The 22635-nt window shown below is 35.7% G+C and overlaps 2 protein-coding genes across 4 annotated transcripts in view; both read left to right on the top strand.

Moving 5' to 3' along the window:
* The first annotated feature begins 70 nt into the window (after positions 1–70).
* On the top strand, positions 71–15821 carry LOC133527813 (nose resistant to fluoxetine protein 6-like). Of its 2 annotated transcripts, none has more exons than XM_061864992.1 (12): positions 71–325; positions 1240–1379; positions 1529–1847; positions 2393–2507; positions 2620–2707; positions 9311–9468; positions 10658–10837; positions 11571–11750; positions 13030–13180; positions 13389–13569; positions 15012–15154; positions 15529–15821. In XM_061864992.1, the coding sequence occupies exons 1-12, from the start codon at positions 232–234 to the stop codon at positions 15685–15687; spliced, it is 1908 nt and encodes a 635-aa protein (XP_061720976.1). In that variant the 5' UTR covers positions 71–231; the 3' UTR covers positions 15688–15821. The 2 variants fall into 2 exon arrangements, with proteins under 2 accessions (XP_061720976.1, XP_061720975.1); XM_061864991.1 differs by having other exon boundaries at positions 74–325; positions 9311–9477.
* A 122-nt stretch (positions 15822–15943) lies between these two features.
* Positions 15944–22635, top strand: part of LOC133527811 (E3 ubiquitin-protein ligase Nedd-4) — a 53991-nt gene continuing 47299 nt past the window's right edge. Inside the window, exons 1-2 of one of the 2 annotated variants that reach the window (XM_061864987.1) lie at positions 15944–16620; positions 20043–20122. In XM_061864987.1, coding sequence (XP_061720971.1) covers positions 16468–16620; positions 20043–20122 — 233 coding nt within the window. In that variant the 5' untranslated portion in view covers positions 15944–16467. Of the gene's footprint in view, positions 16621–17494; positions 18846–20042; positions 20123–22635 lie in introns of those variants that run through there. The other variant, XM_061864988.1, reaches the window with a different exon arrangement.

The raw sequence follows: 22635 nt of genomic DNA, 5'->3' as shown, positions 1-22635 counted from the left end.
TCAACATTTTTGATAAAACTATCTTAAAATCGAATTTATCATAATGGCGATCATGAGGGTTCACTCAGTATTGTGCCGCTGCCGGTGTCCATGTTTACTTGCCAAATGCCGGCGCGGGCGCCGAACGCCTTAGCTTGCTCAAGATCATACTTCGAAATGATGTGCTAGAGATAATAAAAAATATAATTCAAATCAAACCGTGAAAATCTTAATATATATAAGACTAAAACCATGGAAATTGGAAATATAATACTATTTTGTGTCTTAATTTTATGTGCGTGTATTCCAAAAATTTTTGGTTTAAATTTATCATATAAAATTTCTGGTAAGTGTAATTTAATTTTAAGATAAATTTAGTTATTTTTGGTTTTAATATTTAAGTTCAGTTAAGAGTAAAAATATCGGCAAATGATCAAAAATGTAGCATTGATTACACATCTATTTTTTAAATTTATTATTGGCAGCATAATATTTTTTAAATTACAAAAATAAATGTACACATGGCACACTCTTTAAATAATAATAAACTTATAACACAAAAATTATTTTCTAATATTGCCATTAATATAAATTGAAAATGAAATCAAATATAATTCATTTTCAGGCAAATAAGGCCCATAGAAAGTATAGAAACTAACATATTTACAATAAAAATCAAAATTTTATAATATAGAGAATTTGTTATTTAAGTTTACTGTATTTTATCATTGTCTAGTACCATAAAAAAATATAATCTCATTATGTATGTCAAAAGTCTTAATGCTATAGTTTTTTAAATCTTAATATTTTATTTGAATAACATTGGTGTTTATTTTTCATTGAAGCTAGAAATCGGTTACTTAATAGTGGACAGCAAGCTCGGTACTCCATATAAACGTAGTAACGTTACGCTCTCATTTTAAAATAACTAGCTAGATTGAACTGAAACTTTTTAATTACAATAGGATAAGGTATATCTATGCCTATAATTAGTTTAAGTTGCTTCAGATACCATAGTTAAAAAATACAGTGAATTTAAGTTTTTCATACAAAACTTGTTTTTGCTCTATTTCGTTTGCTTTATAAGCTGGATGTGAATAAATGAATTAAAGATATACCTCATTTCATTGTATGTGCAAATTTTCATTACAATCCAACACGTAGTTTTAAAATGAGAACGAAACTCCGTTTGTATTATATAAATTTTATAAAGGGATATATAGTGATAATTAATAGTTACATAATATTATTTATTTTTAGATGAAGATTATTATAAATTACCAGAACTCTTTGCCTTAGACAACTATGAAAAATGCATGTCTCAAAAAGATACAGTTTATTGCGTGGGTACTTTTGAATTAGAAGCATCACAACCTTCTCAAGTCTTCGACAAATTAAAGGTACTTGTCTTGTTGTTTTACTATTGATTTAAGTGTTATATTTTCTTTGTTTTCTTATGTGTACTCTGTAGAATTATAATGTATAGGTACCTATAATTATACAAAACATGCATTTAAATCACAAAATAGTAATACGTTTTATTTTTCAGAAACTCACAGAAGATACTATTATAAACTTCAATCATACAAAATTATATAGAGGCGTTTGTTTAGGAAGCATCGGAAAATGTGCTATCAATGAAACAGTACCATTAGAAAAGTCCTTTGAACATTGCATCGACCAGGAGATAAGAAAAGACTTCAGTCTTCGTGCTCATTTATCAGAATTTGATTATTGCAAACATCGAGAGGACAAAAGAAAATTCGATACGTTAGACCGAATCTTTATATTGTATATTTGTATAATAGTACTCTTAAACTTCATTGGCACGACTTATGACGTGTGTCACAAGGATGGAAGGTCAACAGGTGAGTGTATAAGTGCATTATAAATGTAGATAATTAGAAAAACCATAAGTTCAAAGATTAAATTCAGTGATAATTGTAGGTCTCAGAGGTGAACATCAGTAATTGATTGTATATAACTAATTGAGATTTTATCCGATATCCGGATTAGAGGTTAAAAATAACAACGAATAAAAAATATGGCGCACAAATTAGATTATTGTAATATTTATAAACCTCGTAGGCAACGCACACGTGATACCTGTAACGTTGTCATGTGACTGTCGATAGTTTAAACTAAGTACGTACTTAACCATTTTTCACAAACGTTTTTCTAATCACCATTATTCCCTTTGAATTTTTAATATCTCTTAATAGGGTCTGTAGTCTACAAGTACTTACAAACCAGTCAAATCGGCTACACTTTATTAAATATTTAGTTAGAATGAGAAATAAATACAGTGATGGAACAAAATGCATCTCCTTTTGTTAAGATTAATATGATTGTAAAATAATGGAGAGCGAAAAAACATGTTTGATCTTTTTTTTTCATCAATCTGATTTCATAGCCGCTGTTAAAGGGAATTCGTGGATTATGGCGTTTTCTCTACGCAATAATTGGAGAAAGCTAACAGATAATGTCGGCACATCAGGACAGACTTTTCAGTGCTTTCACGGAATGAGGTACTTACCTATTAATAACTAGATGTTACGTATCTTCAATGCTTGACATCAAGAAATAGCAAAATATTTATATTTCATTAATTTTTGAATCTCACTTTGAATTTTTTTTCAGGGCTATATTAACAGTACTAGTACATTTTGCGCATGCAATAATGGCTCTTATTATGGGTTTTATACCAAATCCAAGATACGTGGAATTGGTAAGTCTTCATTATGCTCGCGTCATTCTTTAATTAGTCAATCTAAAACTCTTATTACTAATCGCAGGAACAAACAAACAAACTGACACGGGACAGCCCACGTAATAATTTCAAATTTTAAAGCTAGTTTGTAAACCTGATAAAGTGATAAATAACGACTTTGAATAGGAATTTTATAAAATTTTGACGTAAGGTATCAAGGCTAAGACCCATTTGGCATGCAGCCACTATTGTTAGTAAGTTAGTAAAATGCACATAATATACCTAAGGTAACCTACTTTAAATACTTTTGAGTGTTTTTTGGCTACTAAACAGCGTAGCAACTGCGGTCATGTAAGCAGCCCATGAGGATGAGCGATATTTAAATTATTTAGAATATCTATATATACAAATCACGTGTCCTGACTGATTCACTGACTCATCAACGCAGAGCCGGAACTACAAATGCTAGAAAGTTGAAATTTACAGACTAGATTGCATTTATAAATTATACAAGAGCTAAGAAGCGATTTTGAGAAATTCAACTCCTAAGGGGGTTAAAAAGGGGATGAAAATTTGTATGGGGTTCAAGTTTTATTTAAAGCTGAATTACTAACTTCGTAAAAAGATGTATTATTAAAATACAAGATAACTGATTTCAGCGTTTCTGCAAATTCATCCCCTAAGTTGGTGAAAAAGGAGTTGAGTTTGTATGGAGATCAAACATTTTTTTGATTGCGGGACTTGAAACTCTGTACTAAATTCAGCGTTTTTAAAAATTCATCCCCTAACAGGCTTAAAAAGGGGTTGAAAATTGGAATACATTACAAATTCTTTGAAACTATAAAGGCATAATAGCCGATTACAAATAAAATTGATTTCAACGTTTTTGGAAATTCAACCCCTAAAAGGGGTTAAAAGGGGACGAAAGTTTGTATAGGTTCAAGTTTTATTTTAGGTACTTGAAAATTTGTAAAAAGGAATTCATTGCCCCAGGTGCTGAAAAAGCGGTTGTAGATCAAACATTTTTTTAGTGCTGGGCTTGAATTTTTCTATAAACACATATTATTAAAATACAAGGAAAGTTATACCATGTTTAAAAAATCAAGGGTTAAAAGGGGTTGAAAGTTTGTATGGGGTTCAAATATTATTTTAAGCTAGGAACTTGAAACTTCGTTAAAAGGTATTTTTTTAAGAAGAAAACTAATTTCATCATTTTTGAAAATTTATCCGCCAAGGTAGTGAAAAGGGGGCTGAATATTTGTATGGAGATCAAAATTTTTTGTGAGTTCGGGACTTGAATCTTTGTTCGGTAAAATATAAAAAAGTGATTTCAGCATTTTTTTAAAATCATCATCTAAAAGCTGTCGCGCGCCGATGCGTTCGCATGTGTTATCGCATGACTCATCGACCGTCATAAGTTATCATGACGAGTAATACTGTGGTGAAGTGTAACGGCTGTAATGTGGTTATTAATGAGCTGCTTGCATTTGTTAATAATCAAATTAATATAATGAATGAAGATAGTATAATCCGTTTGTGTGTAACGACGTTTTCTTCGAAAGACATCGAGGAGGCTAAGTGTTTGTTGTACCAATCCGTTACGACAAAGGAAAGGATGATCCAACGGAAAGGGAAGGCTGAGGAGAAGGTACGGAGAGACTTGCAGGACATTATTTCGCTTTTAAAATGCACACCTACTGATTTAGTGCCTATATTTGTAGCGAGAGATCTACGCAAACTACCCGCGGTCAGCTTTGATCATATTGATGTCTCACGGCTACTTAAAGATATCCTAGTAGTTAAAGAAGAATTGAGAGTAGTCCAGGAAAAATATGTGACTTATGAACAGTTAGATTTGGTGAAAGCGGATTTATTGAACTTGAAACAAGCTTCGATGGTTAATGTTTTTGAAGCCAGTAATTTTGTTAATGCGAAAAGAGGTAGTCAGAGAAATCATCTAAATTATCAAACATTAGGTATGGATAGTGGGCCGAGCGGTATGGTAAATTGGTCTCGAGATCTGATAGTTGACCAGCCACAAATACCGGAACGTTCGAGTTTAGATGCGAACGGCCCATCACCGACAAACTCGCAAAAACAGGCGGAATCGCCAGGGAGACTTAACGTAAACAATGTTGATTTGTCAGCCAATAAGGGCGATCTTTCGATAACAAATAAGTCGGCGGAGTCTAGTTTTAGTGAGTCGAACCATTACACGCAATTATTACCTCAGCCTGAGAGTAAAGACAGCGTTAACTTATTACCGGCTCAATCGCGACAGTCGCGGTCGCAGTTGAGTCCTACTAATAACAATAATAGCGGCGCACCTGAGACAAGTGTGCCTAAGCGATCGTTCTCCCATGTCGCACAGAGCGGTGGCGCGTTTAAAACTGGGTCAACTGATAAGGAAAACAACTGGAAATCAGCTGAGTCGAAGAGATACCGGAACCAATTTATAGGTGTAAAAGGGCAGGCCAGAGATCCTTCGGGCAAGTTTAGGGCGGCGGATATAAACGTCCCAATTTTTATTACATATGTGGATAGTAGTGTTTCTACAGTTGATATTGCTGATTACATAATGGAAAAAACGCAAATATCCGTTAACTTAGTGTCTATAAAAATGAGGCGGCAAAAGGGATATAAAGCCTATAAAATGTATATACCCAAGAGTAAGTTAAATACGTTCCTTGATGAGAACCTGTGGCCAGAGGAGATTAGGTGCCGTCGTTTTGTGGACAATAAATTAAAGAATGGATATGGAACTTACGAGGCCAATCATAAAAAGGCATAAGTGTGTATATGGATATAATAACAAAAGTAATAAGCTTTAACTGTAAGTCTGTTAAAAGATCCATAGATGGAGTGAGGCAACTATGTAAGTCAGCGCATATATTGGCTCTTCAAGAATCGTGGTTATTACCTCATGAGGAGGGCTTCATAGGAACGATCGACAAGGACTTCGAATTTACCAGCAAGTCGGCCGTCGATACATCGGCGGGAATACTGCGAGGGCGTCCCTATGGCGGTGTTGCATTGATGTGGCGGAAAGGTGTATTTACTTCGGTGTCTGTTATCGCGTGTAAAAGTGATCGGTTAGCGGCCATTAAAGTGTGCGTGGGAGATAGTAGTGCGTTATTTTTCTCAGTATATATGCCTACAAACGGTGTGGAAAATTTAGTGGATTTTACGGAAGTGCTAAGCGAGTTGAATGCAGTGATTGACAGTTGTGAAGTAGAATCTGTGTTTATGCTCGGAGATTTTAACGCGCATCCAAACGAGTTATTCTTTAGTGAATTAATAAGTTTTTGTGATGAGCGGAGTTGGCACTGTGCCGACGTGGTTAAGTTAGGTATGGTTTCGAATACGTACACCTTTATCAGTGAGAGTCATGGTTCCAGAAGGTGGCTTGATCACTGTGTGGTAACAGAGGCAGCTTCGCAATGTATTACGGATATAAAGGTATGTCATGATGTATTTTGGTCAGATCACTTTCCGCTTGAGATTCAGTGTAGATTGGGTTGTCTTACTCCTAAAGTCGTTTACCTTGAAAACGTAGTAAACAAAGTAAGGTGGAGCGAAAGAGATAGTCTTCAAATTAGTGCCTATCATAAAGAATGTGAGGAGAACCTAAGACTTATTGAGTTTCCGGCGGAGTGTTCGCAATGTGCAGATGTGATATGCAACAATACTGAGCACAGACTAGTCATTGATAGACTGTACTATTCAATAGTTAAAATCCTAAGCCGGTCAGCTGAAATCAGCTATGATGCAAAGAAATCTCGTCATGGACGTAAGAAAATAATCGGATGGAATAGACATTTAAAAGAGGCTCACGGGCGGGCGCGACTTAGTTTTCAAGATTGGGTATTACATGGAAGACCTAGAAATGGCAATGTGTATGACAAAATGTGTGAAACCAGAAAGCTTTTTAAGTCTAAGTTGAAATGGTGCCAGGATAACGAAGAACAGATAAAGATGGACATTTTAGCGACTCGGCACTCAACTAATGACTTCAAGGGCTTCTGGAATCATACAAAGAAGCTGGGAACTGGGGCGTGCGTGCCTGCAAGCGTGGGAGGGCAAAGTGAGCCTAAATGCATAGCTGAGCTCTTTAAAGAGCATTTTAAGGTGGAGTCTCCTTTGGGCGTAGTGTCAACAGAGTCGTCCAGCGCTGAGGCTGTGGTGGGGGGTACTTACGCGCTTGTGAGTGCCAAGCAGGTCGATACCGTGATTAAAGACATGAAGAAGGGAAAGTCACCTGGTCACGACGGCCTCAGTGTTGAACACTTGCGGTTCGCTGGTGTGCATCTGCCCAGGGTGTTGGCGATGTTTTTCAATTTGTGTATTGGCCATGTTTACCTTCCCCAAGAGCTTATGAAGACCATAGTAGTACCAATACCAAAGAACAGGACGGGTGATGCCTCCGACAAGAATAATTATCGGCCAATTTCATTGGCGACCGTAGTGGCGAAGGTTTTGGACCGTCTGCTTGATCTTCAATTTGCCCGCCATATACACCTGAACGAGGCGCAATTCGGTTTTAGGCCAGGGCTCTCTACGGAAACGGCAATTTTGAGGCTCAAGCACACGGTTCAATACTATACTACGCGAAATACGCCGATATACGCATGTTTTTTGGACTTGTCGAAGGCATTCGACCTTGTTTCGTACAATATCTTATGGGATAAGCTCTTGAGGGAGTCTACTGCACCCAGAGAGTTGATCTACATCATGAAATATTGGTACCAAAATCAGAATAACAGTGTGAGATGGGCCGGTGCATACTCAGAGGAGTACAGGTTGGAATGCGGCGTGAGGCAGGGAGGTTTGACGTCTCCGCGGCTTTTCAATCTATATATCAATAGCCTGATCGAGGAGCTCACCGGAGCCGGCATTGGGTGCTCAGTTGGTGGCAAAATAATGAACAATATAAGCTACGCTGATGACATGGCTTTGCTGAGCCCATCGATCGGAGCCCTGGAGATATTGATAGGAATCTGTGAGAGGTACGCGGAGACCCACGGTCTCAGATACAACTCCAAGAAAAGTGAGTTACTCGTGTTTAAGGCGGGTTCAAAAAAACCGAAGTTCATACCACCACTAAAACTGGGAGGAACTGAGTTAAAAAATGTCACTCAGTTTAAGTATCTGGGGCACTGGGTCACCGAGGACCTCTCTGACGATCTTGACGTGGAGCGTGAGCGTAGGGCATTGGCGGTGAGAAGCAACATGTTGGCTCGCAGGTTTGCACGTTGCACGAAGAGTGTCAAAATAACTCTTTTTAGGGCATTTTGTCAGTCTTTTTATACATGCAGCCTGTGGGTCAAGTGTACGCAGAAATCTCTCAATGCCTTACGCATCCAGTATAATAACGGTTTCAGGGTGTTCTTGGGGTTGCCTCGATTTTGCAGTGCGTCGGGGATGTTTGCGGAAGCTCACGTAGATAGCTTTCAAGCCATAATGCGTAAGAGAGTGGCCTCCCTGATGCGCCGTGTTAGAGTCAGCCCCAACAGCCTTCTGAACACTGTTATTGACAGTTTAGATTGTCCAATAGTTGCAAAGTGGAACGCTATGCACATGAACAAATTGAGCAATAGAGGTGTTGATGGGCTATTTTAGTTATAAGACTTAGGTTAATTTAATTTATTGTATTACTTAATGACTTTTTTATTTATTATTATTATTAATTTTTAAATGTTTCTGTTTTTATTATTATATTGTGTAATAAATAATGTATGGGTCTTGTTATCCGAAATAAATGATTAAATTAAATTAATTAAAAGGGTTAAAAAGGGGTTGAAAATTTGAATCCAGTACAAATAATGCTTTAAACCTTTTTAAAAACGCATACTAAATATAACGTTACATTACTAAAATAAGCTAGGAACTTTCCTTTTAAAGTAAGCTAGGAACTTGGTAAAAGGGCATTATTTAAAAATAGACGAAAACTAATTTTACAAACGGTAAAACTAATTTTACCGTTTTTGAAAATTCTTTCCCTGAGTAGGCCAAAAAAGTGTTGAAAGTTTGCATTAGGGACGAACATTTTTGTAAACAGTGAAATTGAAATGTCGTAAAAAGACACAATAATAGAAAACAAGAGTAGTGATTTAAGTGTGTATAAAAATTATTTTCCCTAAGGGAGTTAAAATGGATTGAAAGTTTGGATTAATCTCCTAATTCGATGAAAAAGGGTTAAAAGATTGCATCGGGAGCGAACATTATTTTAAGTAGGGGACTTTAAAGTCTTCTAAGGGGGCTGAGAGGGATTATATCGAGAACAGTTTTTTCAGTTAGGGGCTTGAAACTTCGTTGGTTGGGACAAACAAATCTTAGGCGTTGTTATCTGTTTGAATAAAAAAATTATAATTAACAATTGATTAACCGTCCCTACTGCTTTCTTTTGTTGTATAATATTCTAATACGCTCATGTATATAATATATAACCACCGACATAAAAATCCACGCGTACGAAGTCGCGGGCAACGCTAATATTATTATAAATATATAATATTATACTATTTTTTTCTTTTAAACTTAATAGGTATAGATCTCATAATTTCATACTGTAAAATGATTTATGCCTTTATAACATTAAAATTAGGTAGGTATTTCTTTCAGGTAGGTGACCGACCTGAATTTGTTATATTCTTCAATGGCACTGTTGTTATCCAAACCTTTATTGTGATCACCAGCTTTTTAAGAACAATGAAAACATTTTGGGAAGCTGATCACGGAAAACTAAGCTACACGAGTGTCTTGGAGGCTGTTATCGAAAGGTATATTAGGTAGGTAAAGCGATTTATTACCACTTTTATTTTTCATTTGAAGAAGCTATCTTTTTAAGGTATCAACTAATTACTAAATTAAATTTATCACTTACACTGTTTATTCATTAGGTAATAACGGAAAAATAAATAAACAGTAATACAACTATAAATATAAACTAAATAATTTAAATCTAAGTCTAACAACATAAAGTAAATATAAACCTATCTATGAAAAGTTTCCCTGGTCCGTCCCCTGCGCAAGTGTCTCCGTGAAGAGTGCCCATAAGGCTGGCTACATTCCCTCGCTGGATAGCAATGCCTATTATTTATTTGGCTTAGGAATGAGCTAGCCGTTACCCGAAGTCTCATGTACTTAGTCTTTTTTTATAACTTCGGAAAAAGGTATGGGCGTCACTACTCTATGGCTCTAGGATTTCTTTCTACCGCAAACGCTTCAAATATACGGTTGTTTGTAAGACATTTACGGCATATTTGCGGTGATTTAGGGTTTCAGCCGCTGCCGCCACACCAGCCTTCAGTGAGGTGGCAGCTAGATGGGACGGCTCTAGGGTTTCCACACATGTGGCATCCCAGATAAGTGGCCGTCCCATTTGCCATGGTGCTATTCCATCAGGCCTCTTGGCATCGTTGCGAACCAGGCCAGATGGTTCCAATGCGGCCGGCACGCCAACGCTAACAAAGGGCCCTACAGATGACATCGTTGAGGCTGGCATGGCGGGACATATGGCCAGCGCTCCTTCGGCAGGAGAGGCCAAGGGAGACCAAACTTACTACTTCTGTTCCGCAGGGACAGAAATGGGGCACGACTATTTCGGCACCCAGGCGGAGGCCGACAGCCAGTCTAAGTGCATTATTGTTTAATAAGGTTGCGCATGCGTAGTTAGCGGACGGAAAAATGTGAATCCAGAAACGTACACTTGTTAAAATGCTTATTGTTTATTGCGATTGCCTTCCTCAAACAATGGTTAATTTAAGAAAATAAATGCTCAAAGTAACTTACTTACTTATAGATTTCGGTCCATATATTATTTCTGATAATGAAAATAAAAGTCAACAAGAAAAAATATACATAGATTTAGATTAATATAGATGTTTTTCGAAAATGAAAACAGGAACAACTTAGCTTCAATTATTTAAATGATTGATATTATTGATACATTTTTTGATTAATTTGCAGAATAAGCCCTACCTTCATAACCGCGGTTGGCCTGTCAGCGACGCTCGTGCCCTACTTAAGTGATGGACCACTATGGAAGAAGCATGTGGAAGGTGAAGCAAAAATTTGCCGTAACACTTTTTGGCGTCAATTGTTTCTCATGCAGAATCTCTATCCACCCAGTTGTCATCCTCAGGCATGGTAAGTAATTAGATTGCAGAGCGTAGATTATTTAATTACGCTACATAAAATTACACATCATTATTTCGCCTCAATTTCACCAAATTTTTTTAGAGGCCTAATGTAGTTAGAATAAGCAACAAACTGAACAGCTTAAGTTGTTTATTTATAAATGGATTAAAATAATAAAAAGATGTTTATTATAAGCATTATAATTATTCATTTTCTTCCTCGCGTTGTCCCGGTATTTTGCCACGGCTCATGGGAGCCTGGGGTCCGCTTAACAACAAATTCCAAGATTTGGCGTAGGCAGTAGTTTTTACGAAAGCGACAGCCATCTGACCTTCCAAACCAAAGGCCTTGTTGGGTTTAGTCCGGTTTCCTTACGATATTTTCCTTCACCGAAAAGCGACTGGTAAATATCAAATAATATTTCGTACATAAGTTCCAAAAAAACTCATTAGTATGAGCCAGGGTTTGAACCCGTGACCTCCGGATTGCAAGTCGCACGCTCTTACCGCTAGGCCACCAGCGCTTACGAGGATTATAATATAAGGATTTAATTATTCATAACACTTTTAAATCGGAGATTCTTACACACCCTTGGAAGGGCTATTTTGTTTAGGGGTTTTAAAATTTTGAATTATTTTATTATGATGATTGAACGGCTCAAATGTTTAATCATCAATCGATACATATTATTGTTATTCATATTATACAACATATACATTAATTCTATTATTGTTGTCAACAGGTATTTAGCAGTGGATTTTCAAGTATATATTTTAACGACTGTAATTACCATATATATAGTTCGAAGAAAAGATGAAATTCTGAGAATTTTGATGCGTCTATTTATGACATCATTAGCTTTCTTATTTGTTATAGTTTACTTCCTAGAACTGAAGCCAAGCTTACAAACAATGAAACCAGAGTAAGTAAATACTATGTGTAAATATTTAAGTGAGTAAATAATAATGCCTTGTTAAGCTTAGCTTAATTATATTTGTATGTACTTTTTAAAGAGAAAGAAAATGTACCTATCTATGTCATATATTTATTTATTTATACTTTATTGCACATAAAATATTAAGTACAAATGGTGGACTTAATGCATTCACTACCAGTCAACCACTGGGTCAAAAAGAGACTTGTTAGGTGCAGGCTTTGTACTTGAGAATAAGATATCACTACGTACTATTTACTAATTAAATACTAATTAATACATAATGAAATCATGAACTTAAACATATACTTTGTATGATATACTTACACATAAAAATCTACACATATACATTATTCATGTACCTACTGTGAAACATTACTTACATGTGTCAGATATCTAACTGATAGAGCATCTGCTTGCGCAACATGCGCTTGAAAGTTAATTTACTTTGAGCTTTTCTGATATTGAGTGGAAGGTCTTTCCACAGGCGTATCGCCTCAACAGTATAGGAGTTGGTCAGGAAACCGGTGCGATGAGGGGGAATGGAAAGCTTAATGGCTACGGGAGGTACGACGAACACCACCAGGGCGAGCAGTAACAAGTTTAAATTTGGATCTTAGATATTCGGGTGTATTTGGATCAAAAAGAAAAGAGTAAAGTGTACTTAACAGTCTCAAAGATCTACGATCACGAATAGGAAGCCAATTAAGTTGCTTACGATAAGCTGATACGTGGTCGTACTTCCTAAGACAAAATATGAACCTAATGCAGTTGTTAAGCAATCTGTCCAGTTTGTTAAGTGAAGTTTGAACGATATTGGAGTAGCACACATCAGCGTAATCGATAGTGGGAAGTACAAGAGCTTGAACGAGAAGGGTCTTTGTGCTTATTAGCAAGAAGTTTTTGAACCTGTAAAGCGATCTTAGCGTGTTCGTCACTTTGCGACATATATCAGACACCTGGGGTTCCCATGTAAGGCGACTGTCTATAATCAGACCCAGGTTTTTCACTTTAGGTGATACCGGTATCACGACATCCTCAAACCTCATCGGTATTGGTATATAGTCCTATGTAAGTCGATAGTTTCTGTTAATACACAACAGAAACATTCAAAGTCAAACAGGCCAAGAAGTGTAAAGCTTAACCCTCTCAGTTATGGCTTTACTTTTATTATTCCCTCAGTAGCAAATGTAAGTGCAAAAGGGATGTAGATTTAATATAATTATTTAGGATGTAAAAGTCTCATTAACCAATTTTCTATTTCTAGAAACCTTCTGAATTCCTTCAAGTTTGAAAAGTCTTTTCACCTGCTGTATCAGTCATTGTGGGGCAACTTACCTTCGGCCATCATTGGTATACTGACTGCATGTATTTACATGCACGTTAAATCTTCGAAATTGGATTTGAATAGCAACAAGGTAGGTTTACGACTAAGCAACAATTTTTTTTTATGTATCAAACATGTATTTAATCAATTTTTATTTACTACTTCTTAAAATCGAGTGGATACAGATTTCCATTTCAATGAAATTTTATTTTACATTAAAATACTCTTTCACTTCCTTGTAACCGTTTCGCCTCTATTTTCGTCCATAAACACTTTGACGCTATCTGTTTATTTTTCAGTTATTCGTCTACGCATTTAAACTGTCAATACCTATAGCTTTTGCATACGCTTTTTTGGGTTTTTTTCTGACGTTTACTATGACATCACATTTGACCGTGTCAGTTTACGCTACCATCGATAAACCGACGTATGCTGTCATCATGGCAATCTTTATTTTAGGATGCACCTTTAAGATTGACGGTATGGTATAAATCCTCTATTCTCACTTTTTTATATACTTTTGTTGTGGGAAACTTAGTTTAAATTTTAACCGTTTCTTATGGTTCCTAAATCCGAATAAATGCTTTGGTATGTAATGTAATTTAGTCTTGATATTTTCTCTAAATATAATCGTATCACCCCTTGTATTTTTGCTGTAGTATATCTAAGGCGAACCTTACGGGCGTCACTCTCTAATTCAGTGGTATCACTCTCGAATGCGAGCCAATCATGCAGTCTAACGCAACTAGTTGCGACCAATTGCGCGCGTGATGCGAACTCATCAACCAATCGCGTTGCGGCGTCAGACTGCACGATTGGCTTGAATTCGTGTGCGTGACACCGCTGTACTGGCCCCATTCTTATTGTCCGTAAGGCCCATCCGTCACTAGATATTTTCAATGATAATACTTACTAAGAAACATACACTAACCTAAAAATAACATAGAGAAATACACTGACCCAAAAAATTATGTGATGTAAAAATTGTGATCTTATCACGATTAACAAGATTTTCATTGTATCTCGAGTCGAGACTTTACAAGCCTCAGCTTTGTGTCTGTGTGTAATCTCTGTTTTAGTAGGCTATACACGTACGTAGTGCTCAGTGCTCACGCAGGTTACATGCCAAAATGGGCTCTGGCCGAGGTTTAAAAAGGGTACAAGACTAAAGTACAAGACGCTGTTCATTTAAGATTTGGTCTGATATGTTATGTAGTACTTATAATTTTATAAATAATCATTTTTTATTCAATAACGCATGCCTCAATTATTATTGTTATTTTTTACTTTTTTTCCCAATTCTACAGGGATTATGATTTAAGTGCCAATTACATCCACACTTTATCAGGCCTAATATCAGACCCAATTTCGTTCCCAACAAAGAATAATTTCAAATATTGTTAACGATGTGCTGATATTTCGTGAAATGGAAAACGATTATCAGGCCCGAAATCAGTCCTGATTTCCCCAAACTTCCCGAAATTGGGAAGGGTGGATGTAATTGACGCTTTATACCCCTCTCTGAATATAAACCTAATTTACAACGTATGTGTATATTGTTATGTGAAATTCAGCCATTTATCTTTCATTGTTTGTCTCGAAATGCAATTTAGATTTCCCCGTTTTAAATATCACAGAAGTGATTAAGTTATATCAGAGATAAGTCAATAGAATACAGTACAGTACTCTAATTTACTAATTTCTGGTTATATAAATAAAGGTAGGTAGCAATATTTAAATTAACAGTTTTTATTCTGCTTTTCATTTTTATTACCCATGATTTTCTCGTGGGATTGGATTTTCAATAATAAAGTTCGAATTAATTAATATGGACAAAAACGAACGCAGTAGGTATCTAAACATTCAATAATATACAGGAGGCGAAGTGAGAAGAACTTAAGTATGTATTTTTAATTTTTCAGATATATGCCGCAGCGTTATAGAATGGTCAGGATGGGTAGTGTTTAGTCGATTATCTCTTTCTGCCCTTCTAATGCATATCATAGTAAACAGAGTCTTGGTAGCAAACAGACTCTATCCCCTTAATGCATCTATAGCAAATGTAGTAAGTATTTGCATTAAAACATTCCTATATAAATACTTAAAATTTTTGATGGAATTATAAAATGAATCAACTACAGTCACCATTAGATCAGATTAGAGCAGCCAAGGTGTATATATACAATTTAACGGCTAGCTAATAGAGACTTTGTTCCGATATTTGTGAACACCTTGGCCACTCCAATATATCTGTAGTGACAACGGTACAACGTTAGCATTAAACTAAAATTTCTATTATTCTACGGGAAAAAATTTGAAAAATTGAAATTCATTTAAAATGCAAGTACAAACCTTACTGATTTATTTGTCTGTTAATTTTACAAAACTTATCCTATAAATTGTATGTTCCCAGTTATAATATAATTTTCTTTTTTCCAGATGGCGGACGGAATCAGTGTGTCAGTCCTAACCTTTTTATTTTCTGTTCCGTTATGCCTCATGGTAGAATTCCCATTCATACATCTATATAAAAAAGCTATGGAACAAAGTAAATCTGCAGTCGTAGCCAATGGCAACAGTAGAACAAAAGACAGTTAAATTGATGACGTACTTGTAAAACGTCATGGGGTAATTAATTATATGGCAAGGGAACACATTGTTAAAAATTGGATACTTAATTTATTATTTTGTTTTAAGTTATGGAGCATTGTTATTAAAATACATTAATAATTTGTCTTGTTTCATTATGAAAAAATCGCAAGTGTTCTGTACACATTAGTTTTTTTATCTTAATTTAAGGAATACTTCTTTTATTACAATTAGGTAGGTATGTAATTAAAAAAGTCATTGTAAATGTGTCCCTGATAATTCGGAAGAGTTTTTATCTTATTTCATGGCAATCTACCCAATGTATATAAATGAAGACATTGCACCTTTACAAATACAGATAACAATTTTCAGCTGTAGCGGGCCTCACCTATTTAGCAAAAAATCTTTTCTTTTCATTTCATCTTCAATCACCAATAAACACGAAAACAATTGCTACAATATGTGTACATCACGAATCAACAGAAAGTATAATCTATTGGTAAAAAAATTGAGTTCAAAATTGATTCATAAGTATGGTACATAGGATACAGTATACAGTTATCACTGCAATGCTAATTGTAAACGCTGACTTCTTTTATCGCGCCCATTTCTTGCCCTGATAAGATATGAACAGTCATATGGCTCACTCTACGTCTTTAGAGTGTCTTACGTGCTATTTATTATAGGAAATCCATTGTTTTCATTAAAAATAACTTTCCTAGTGCTTTAAAGTAATGGTGCAGTGCTTCAGTGTGAGTTTGTGGGATGTAATAAAAATTGGTATGCAAAATGAGTGATATGGCTGGAGTTATACATGCTGCAAGGTTTACGGAGATGGCTGCGAGTGGGGAAGCCCCCCGCAGCCGCTCCTCATCCTGGTCCTCATGGCGACGGCCTAGCCGGCTGCCTAGGCCTGAACCACGGTTATCCTTGCAGTATCAGGTACATGTATTGAATAACATAAACTTTAGTAGGTGACTTGCATGACCCATAATGTCAGTGTAACGGTAAACATATTTTTTTAGGATCATCAACAGACAATACATCATGAAAAAACAATCGGTAGCTTACATAACATTGAGGGTAGATGTTTGTCCAATTATAGGTAACCGCAGCTTATTCCAGAATCTTAGAACAAACAATATAAGTACAGTAGGACATTTAGACTTAACCTATTAATAAATAAAATTTAACTAAAATTTAACAAATATCAAAAGAATATACAACAAATACATAATTGTAGCCTAAAATTAATTAGATGACTACTTGAGTTACAGTTTTCTTTTATATTTTCAACTAAGTGCTCAAATAAATAATTATCATGACGTGTTGCTACTGATTGCGTGAAGACATATCATTTTTAATCATCATCACTGATCACGATTGTCAACCGTTATTGACATTTACTTGATAGCGAACAGTCCTAAAGTTAAAATGTATTATAATTATAATAATTCAGCTCAAATACGTGCCACTGCTGGGCACAGGCCTATAGTCCCCGCACTAGCCCAAAGCGTGCTGGGCACTTCACATACGCCGTTGAATTTCTTCTTGAATGTATGCAGACACAAAAACACTAAATTTTGGGTCATTTTAAGTCATAGTATCGAGTATCAGTATTAAAAATCAAAAGTAATTAATGCTAAATAGAGAGCCTATTTGATGCGAGACATTGATGTCACCCTAAGTACGTAGTGATTTATCGTGACGTTGTACGAGTGCGGAATATTCATAGTCTAATTACCCGTCAGGATTATCTAGTGTGAAGATATAATATAACGTCTCGCCCGTACAACTTTTAAGTATGCAAATAATTTACAAAATAAAAAACCTATATTGAAAATTGTGTCACGTCCTCTAGTGGCCTGATATATGATTATGAATATTTAAGAGTTAGTTGCTAACGAGAACCATTTAAACAATTTATTTAAAACTTAATAAACGGAATTTGTGACCAGCCACCCCTAGAAACAATAAAAGGTGCAAAACATTTGAAAAGCTGTGTTTTTAGGGTTCCGTACCCAAAGGGTCAAACAGAACGCTATTACTGAGACTCTGCTGTCCGTCCGCCCGTCCGTCTGTCACCAGGCTGTATCTCATGAACCATGATAGTCAGCCAGTTGAAATTTCTACAGATTATGTATTTCTGTTGCCGCCATAACAACAAATACAAAAAACAGAATAAAATAAATACTTCATTCCAATCTCGATGTTCTCATCCAATTGGATGGGTGACCGTTTTTATAAATAATGGTACGGAACCCTTCTTGTGTGAGTCCGACTAGCACTTGGCCGGTTGTTTTTTAATATCATCCTATTTATTTATTTAAAAGATAATTATTATATGGAAGAGCATATATAGAGTCGAGCGACGCTCTTAAAAATTGAAACGAAGTTAAGAAAATATAAGCAAATTTGTCTACTGGATCCTAACCAGGGATATTTTAACTGAAAACTGGTAAAGGTAATCTAATAGTAAAAATAACTAAAATACCTAACATAATTTTCTTTATCATAATAAGTCGCTTACAAACATCATAATATAATAACATAAATAAATTTAATTTAAACAAAAATCTTAATATACAAATTTCTGACAAAGTTACAAGAGCGCCATCTAGTGAATTTTAATCTCGGTATCTAAACTATCTAATCGCTGGTGTATCACATATTCTTTGTATAGAATCGTACTTAAATCAGTTTATTCTATTAAGATCTATTTGCTTTGCGGATTAAAAAACTGTTGTTGCTTTTTTGTATATAGACACATCACTAAAACTTGATTATGTTTTATCATAATCGAAAACTTTCGTTTAACGGAACGTTATGCGTAAAAAAAAAAATACAGTGACAAAATATTCTGTCATTCGGTTGTCAGAAACAGTGAATAATTTTCTAAATTTTTTAGTTTTTTGTTTGTATTTTTACATGATTCTGTTGAGAATTAGTGCAGTTTTGATGCTTAGATCTTAGATTTGATAATTGTTAACTAATTTCATATGTTATTAACGTGTGAACTGAGTTGTGAGGAGTTGCCGATCAAACGACGTGTCATAAAACAGATTGCTTCCAACCTTATGACTTACAAGGAATGTGGATTATTTCTCATTTCATTTGAAAATTAGTTTATTTTCACATGGGTGATGGCTTGGCAGTCGGACACGCGTGTAAGTAGCACATGAAAGTATTCCCTCTGAAAATCAAAACGGTAAACATGATGACTCAAATTTTGTGACCAATTTACTTGTTGTAAACACGTTTTTTCGATCAATCGCTATTTTTGCATGTACAAAATATATTTGTAACATTTGAAAAGAATATTATACAGTACGTTATCGTAAATAACTGTGTTTTTATAAAATTCAGCTGGGATATTTTATATTTCAGCTGTTATGATCTTCTAAGTATGTAGGTGGTTAGATAAGCCATTTAATAGGATTTGCCTTTTAACTTTGGCCTTTTTGCTAAAGCTAGACGCGCTGCTTTATGTCTATTTAAGGCTGGTGGTACAATTAATTCAGATCTTTAGGTATTAGAATACAGTAAATAATTTATATATTTTTATTTACTAACAAAGTTGTGACCTTGGTGAATTCATGTTATCGTTGGATTTGCAAGAAAACAGCATGATTTGTGTTTAAACAACTGCGAACTTGAAGACTGAAATAGCTGTGTTGTTAATATTTGAAAAAAGTAATGTTTCTATAATCCTAGATATTAAAATGATAGTAAGATATATCAAACTCCATAAGCTTGGGTATACTAAAGTGAATAGTGTTGTTATATCATACACAAATATTCTGTTGATTATTCTACATGACCAGCAAATTGATGATAATATCTTAGTAAATTAATGAAACCCAAAATTTGAGAGTTCGCTAAGACAAGCTCAAAGGAAGTTTCCTTCTTATAAATTTAAATATTTCACAGTGGTTGTGAAATCAAATTTACTGATAAATATGGGTACAGATAAATCATGATCAAATATGATTTTGCATTTTCAATCATTATGTAATCATCAAAAACTGATTAAAAGGAGGTGGGTTAGTTGTGATTTTTTTAAGGCGGAGGAGCCGGAGGAGTTCCATGTACATGCTAGTCATGTAAATGCTACCTGAACTCCTAGTGTAAATTTATTCGATAGCGTGACGTGACATACGCGTTTGCGTTAAGTCACATTTTGTATGGGATTTAGAAACAGCGCGCCAAGCGGGACGTTTTGGAAACTCAAAATCCCATACAAAATGAGACAACGCAAACGCGTACGTCACGTCTCGCTATCGAATAAATTTACACTAGGGGTTCAGATAGATATGTTTGTTATTTCTTGCAAATGAGTACTGTTTGTTACTTTAATGTTTCAGACTGATGAAAACAGCTTCTTGCTTCGTTTGCGGATCATAGGAGCGTATTCATTAGCCAAAAAGGACATCTTCGGTGCCAGGTGAGCTGTTTATTATATATTTTTTATTTATTTTTCATATACACCGTGATTTTTTGGCTTTGCGTTAATTTCGAGGGTGCATTCCTGAGCTTAAATTAAGTAACTTTCTCAAAGACACCGATATTCTAATTAACTCTATTTCGGAGATAATCATTAATTTTTATCTTATAAGGGCCTTACGAGCGTGTACACTTGCCTTAGGGCCTGTTTACTTATTGATTAGTGTTTAGTGCAAGTTCATACATTTGCTACTAAACGTAAGTACTATCTTGGACGATCGACGTTCGAAATGACATTGATATGTCACAGTTTTCAATTGTTTGGTTGAGTTAAATGTAATGCCCGTGTTACAACAACGCTATATGCAACATTTAGTTACTTTTTATACAAATAAAAATAGTAAAAAAAACAAAAAAAAAATTTTTTTTTTAGAATGAACTATGCCATTTAGTTTCCTTAAACGAACTTACCGATACCCCGAAGTTAACGAAATTCAATAAAAACACGGTGTATAAGGTAAATGTCCTAGCGTTTGACGTAGTAACGGCCAATGGATGACTAAATGAATGAATAGATGAATTAGGAGCATTTAATTTTGTTTATTTAATCTGTTTTTCGCTCTGCCCCGCGTGAATTCGCCTTTATTTTTCGTCTTAAGTCGAAAGATGACGTACTGAGACCGTGACGAGCACTCTAACGTCTACCTTAGATACTTTACAGTAACAATGTACAAAACACAATTGGAAATACAGTGTGCCTCCCTGTCACACTTACGTACGAATTTAGAAGTACGACCGAGAGGCAACACGTCGAACGTGGGTCGCGTTAGACCCTCTGATCTGAAGGCAGGCCCTGATAAGGACCTTGGGAGGGAGGGGAGCTACCGATTTGACACCCATGTATGTTCAGCGAAAATGAATGATTTCGGGGAATTTGACACAATATATTTATTAGGTAAGATTATTCAATCCCGTCTGGATAATAATGAATATGTTGTAACACATCCTAGTTTTCAGACTATTATTTCATAGTAGCACCTACATACTACATTAAGGACCTGTTTCATAATGTCCAAGTATTGGATAGCTAATTATAATTAACAAATAAATGAACTGCCAGATAAAACTTCCTGCAAAACTTAGTACTTTATTTACCAGTTAAGGTTATTTGAGGATTGTGAAACGCCAACAATGACTTTATGCGTCAGATAAGTGGCAAGTAGCTTATTCAGGATTTTACTTGGACATTGTGACACAGACCCTTATACTTTTTGAATACATTAGATGATTTTTTTGTTCAAGTACTCTAGGTATTGTATCGCCACCTATTTATGGTTTTTTGATGACACTTTTTGGTATATGGAGATTTCTTTCCTTACCTCCACCTTCCATATATGAATCGTTTGTCTTTATCTGTCATTTTGACTTATGTATTTGTCAGAAAGGGAGAAAACATAATTTAACTAAATCAGGCCCGTAAAGTTTTATGAATAAGGAATCTGTATTGCGAAAAAGAAAACCTTATAGTACAAAAAGCGGACTTATTGCCATGAGGCATTCTCTACCAGTCAACCCTATTATTATATTATTATTTCTCCCTCTTTGGTCTTTGTTTCCTCATACTGAAAGCGTTGAGGGTGTATCAGTCAGGGCTCGGAACCGGTCTTAAAAATAGCGGTAAATACCGGTTTATTTTGGTTTCACTTCGAACCTGCATAAAAACGCGAACGTTTTAAGAACTTTATTGTAACCTAAATAAACCGGATTATCCCACGAACGACGAGACGGCCGTCCGGCCTGCTGTTGTGCCGCGTAAACAAAGACACCCACATAGAAAGAAACCGGTTTTATTGTTCTAAACCGGTTAATCTGACAAGAACTATATGAAAATGTTTGAAAATAACGGTTTCCGAGCCTTGGTATCAGGGAACGTCAACCGGAGAACATTACTATTATACAATAACCGGCTTAAAACATTATTATTTATCTCTAAGGGCGACGATAACCCACAATGTGACTCACACAACCGTAATACTATGTTCGGCGAAGCGTTCACGGGGGGGTACCCCTGTAATTATACAAGGGCGTAACCAGCCAGTGAACTAGGGGGGGGGGAGGGGCAAGTTGATATCGCCCGAAGCCTAGGGGAGGGGGGGCAGACGCCGCAGAGGGGCATACATTGTATGTAAAATTTGAGTTCTAGAGGGGGCCGCTGTGCCCCCCCACCCCTCATACCTGTACCTGCCTACGCCCATGTAATTATCAAGTGTTTTGGTGACATAGGCACTCGCTAGATGCTATCTGAGCGAACAAGGTGCTCATAAATATCGGAAAACGGATATGCCGTTCGGAATACCTAAACACCTAAACGAAGACATTCGTCTTAATTTTGGACCATAATAGTTGAGATTTGAGAGCTTTTGGTCTATAATTGGGTGATTTTACGGATGTGTGGAGTGACGAGAAAGGATCGGATTAAGAATGAGTATATAAGGGGAAGTTTGAAAGTAGCAC

The sequence above is a fragment of the Cydia pomonella genome, chromosome 18, assembly GCF_033807575.1.
Source record: "Cydia pomonella isolate Wapato2018A chromosome 18, ilCydPomo1, whole genome shotgun sequence".
NCBI classification, from domain to species: Eukaryota; Metazoa; Arthropoda; class Insecta; order Lepidoptera; family Tortricidae; genus Cydia; species Cydia pomonella.
This window is presented reverse-complemented; position numbering and strand designations above follow the sequence as displayed.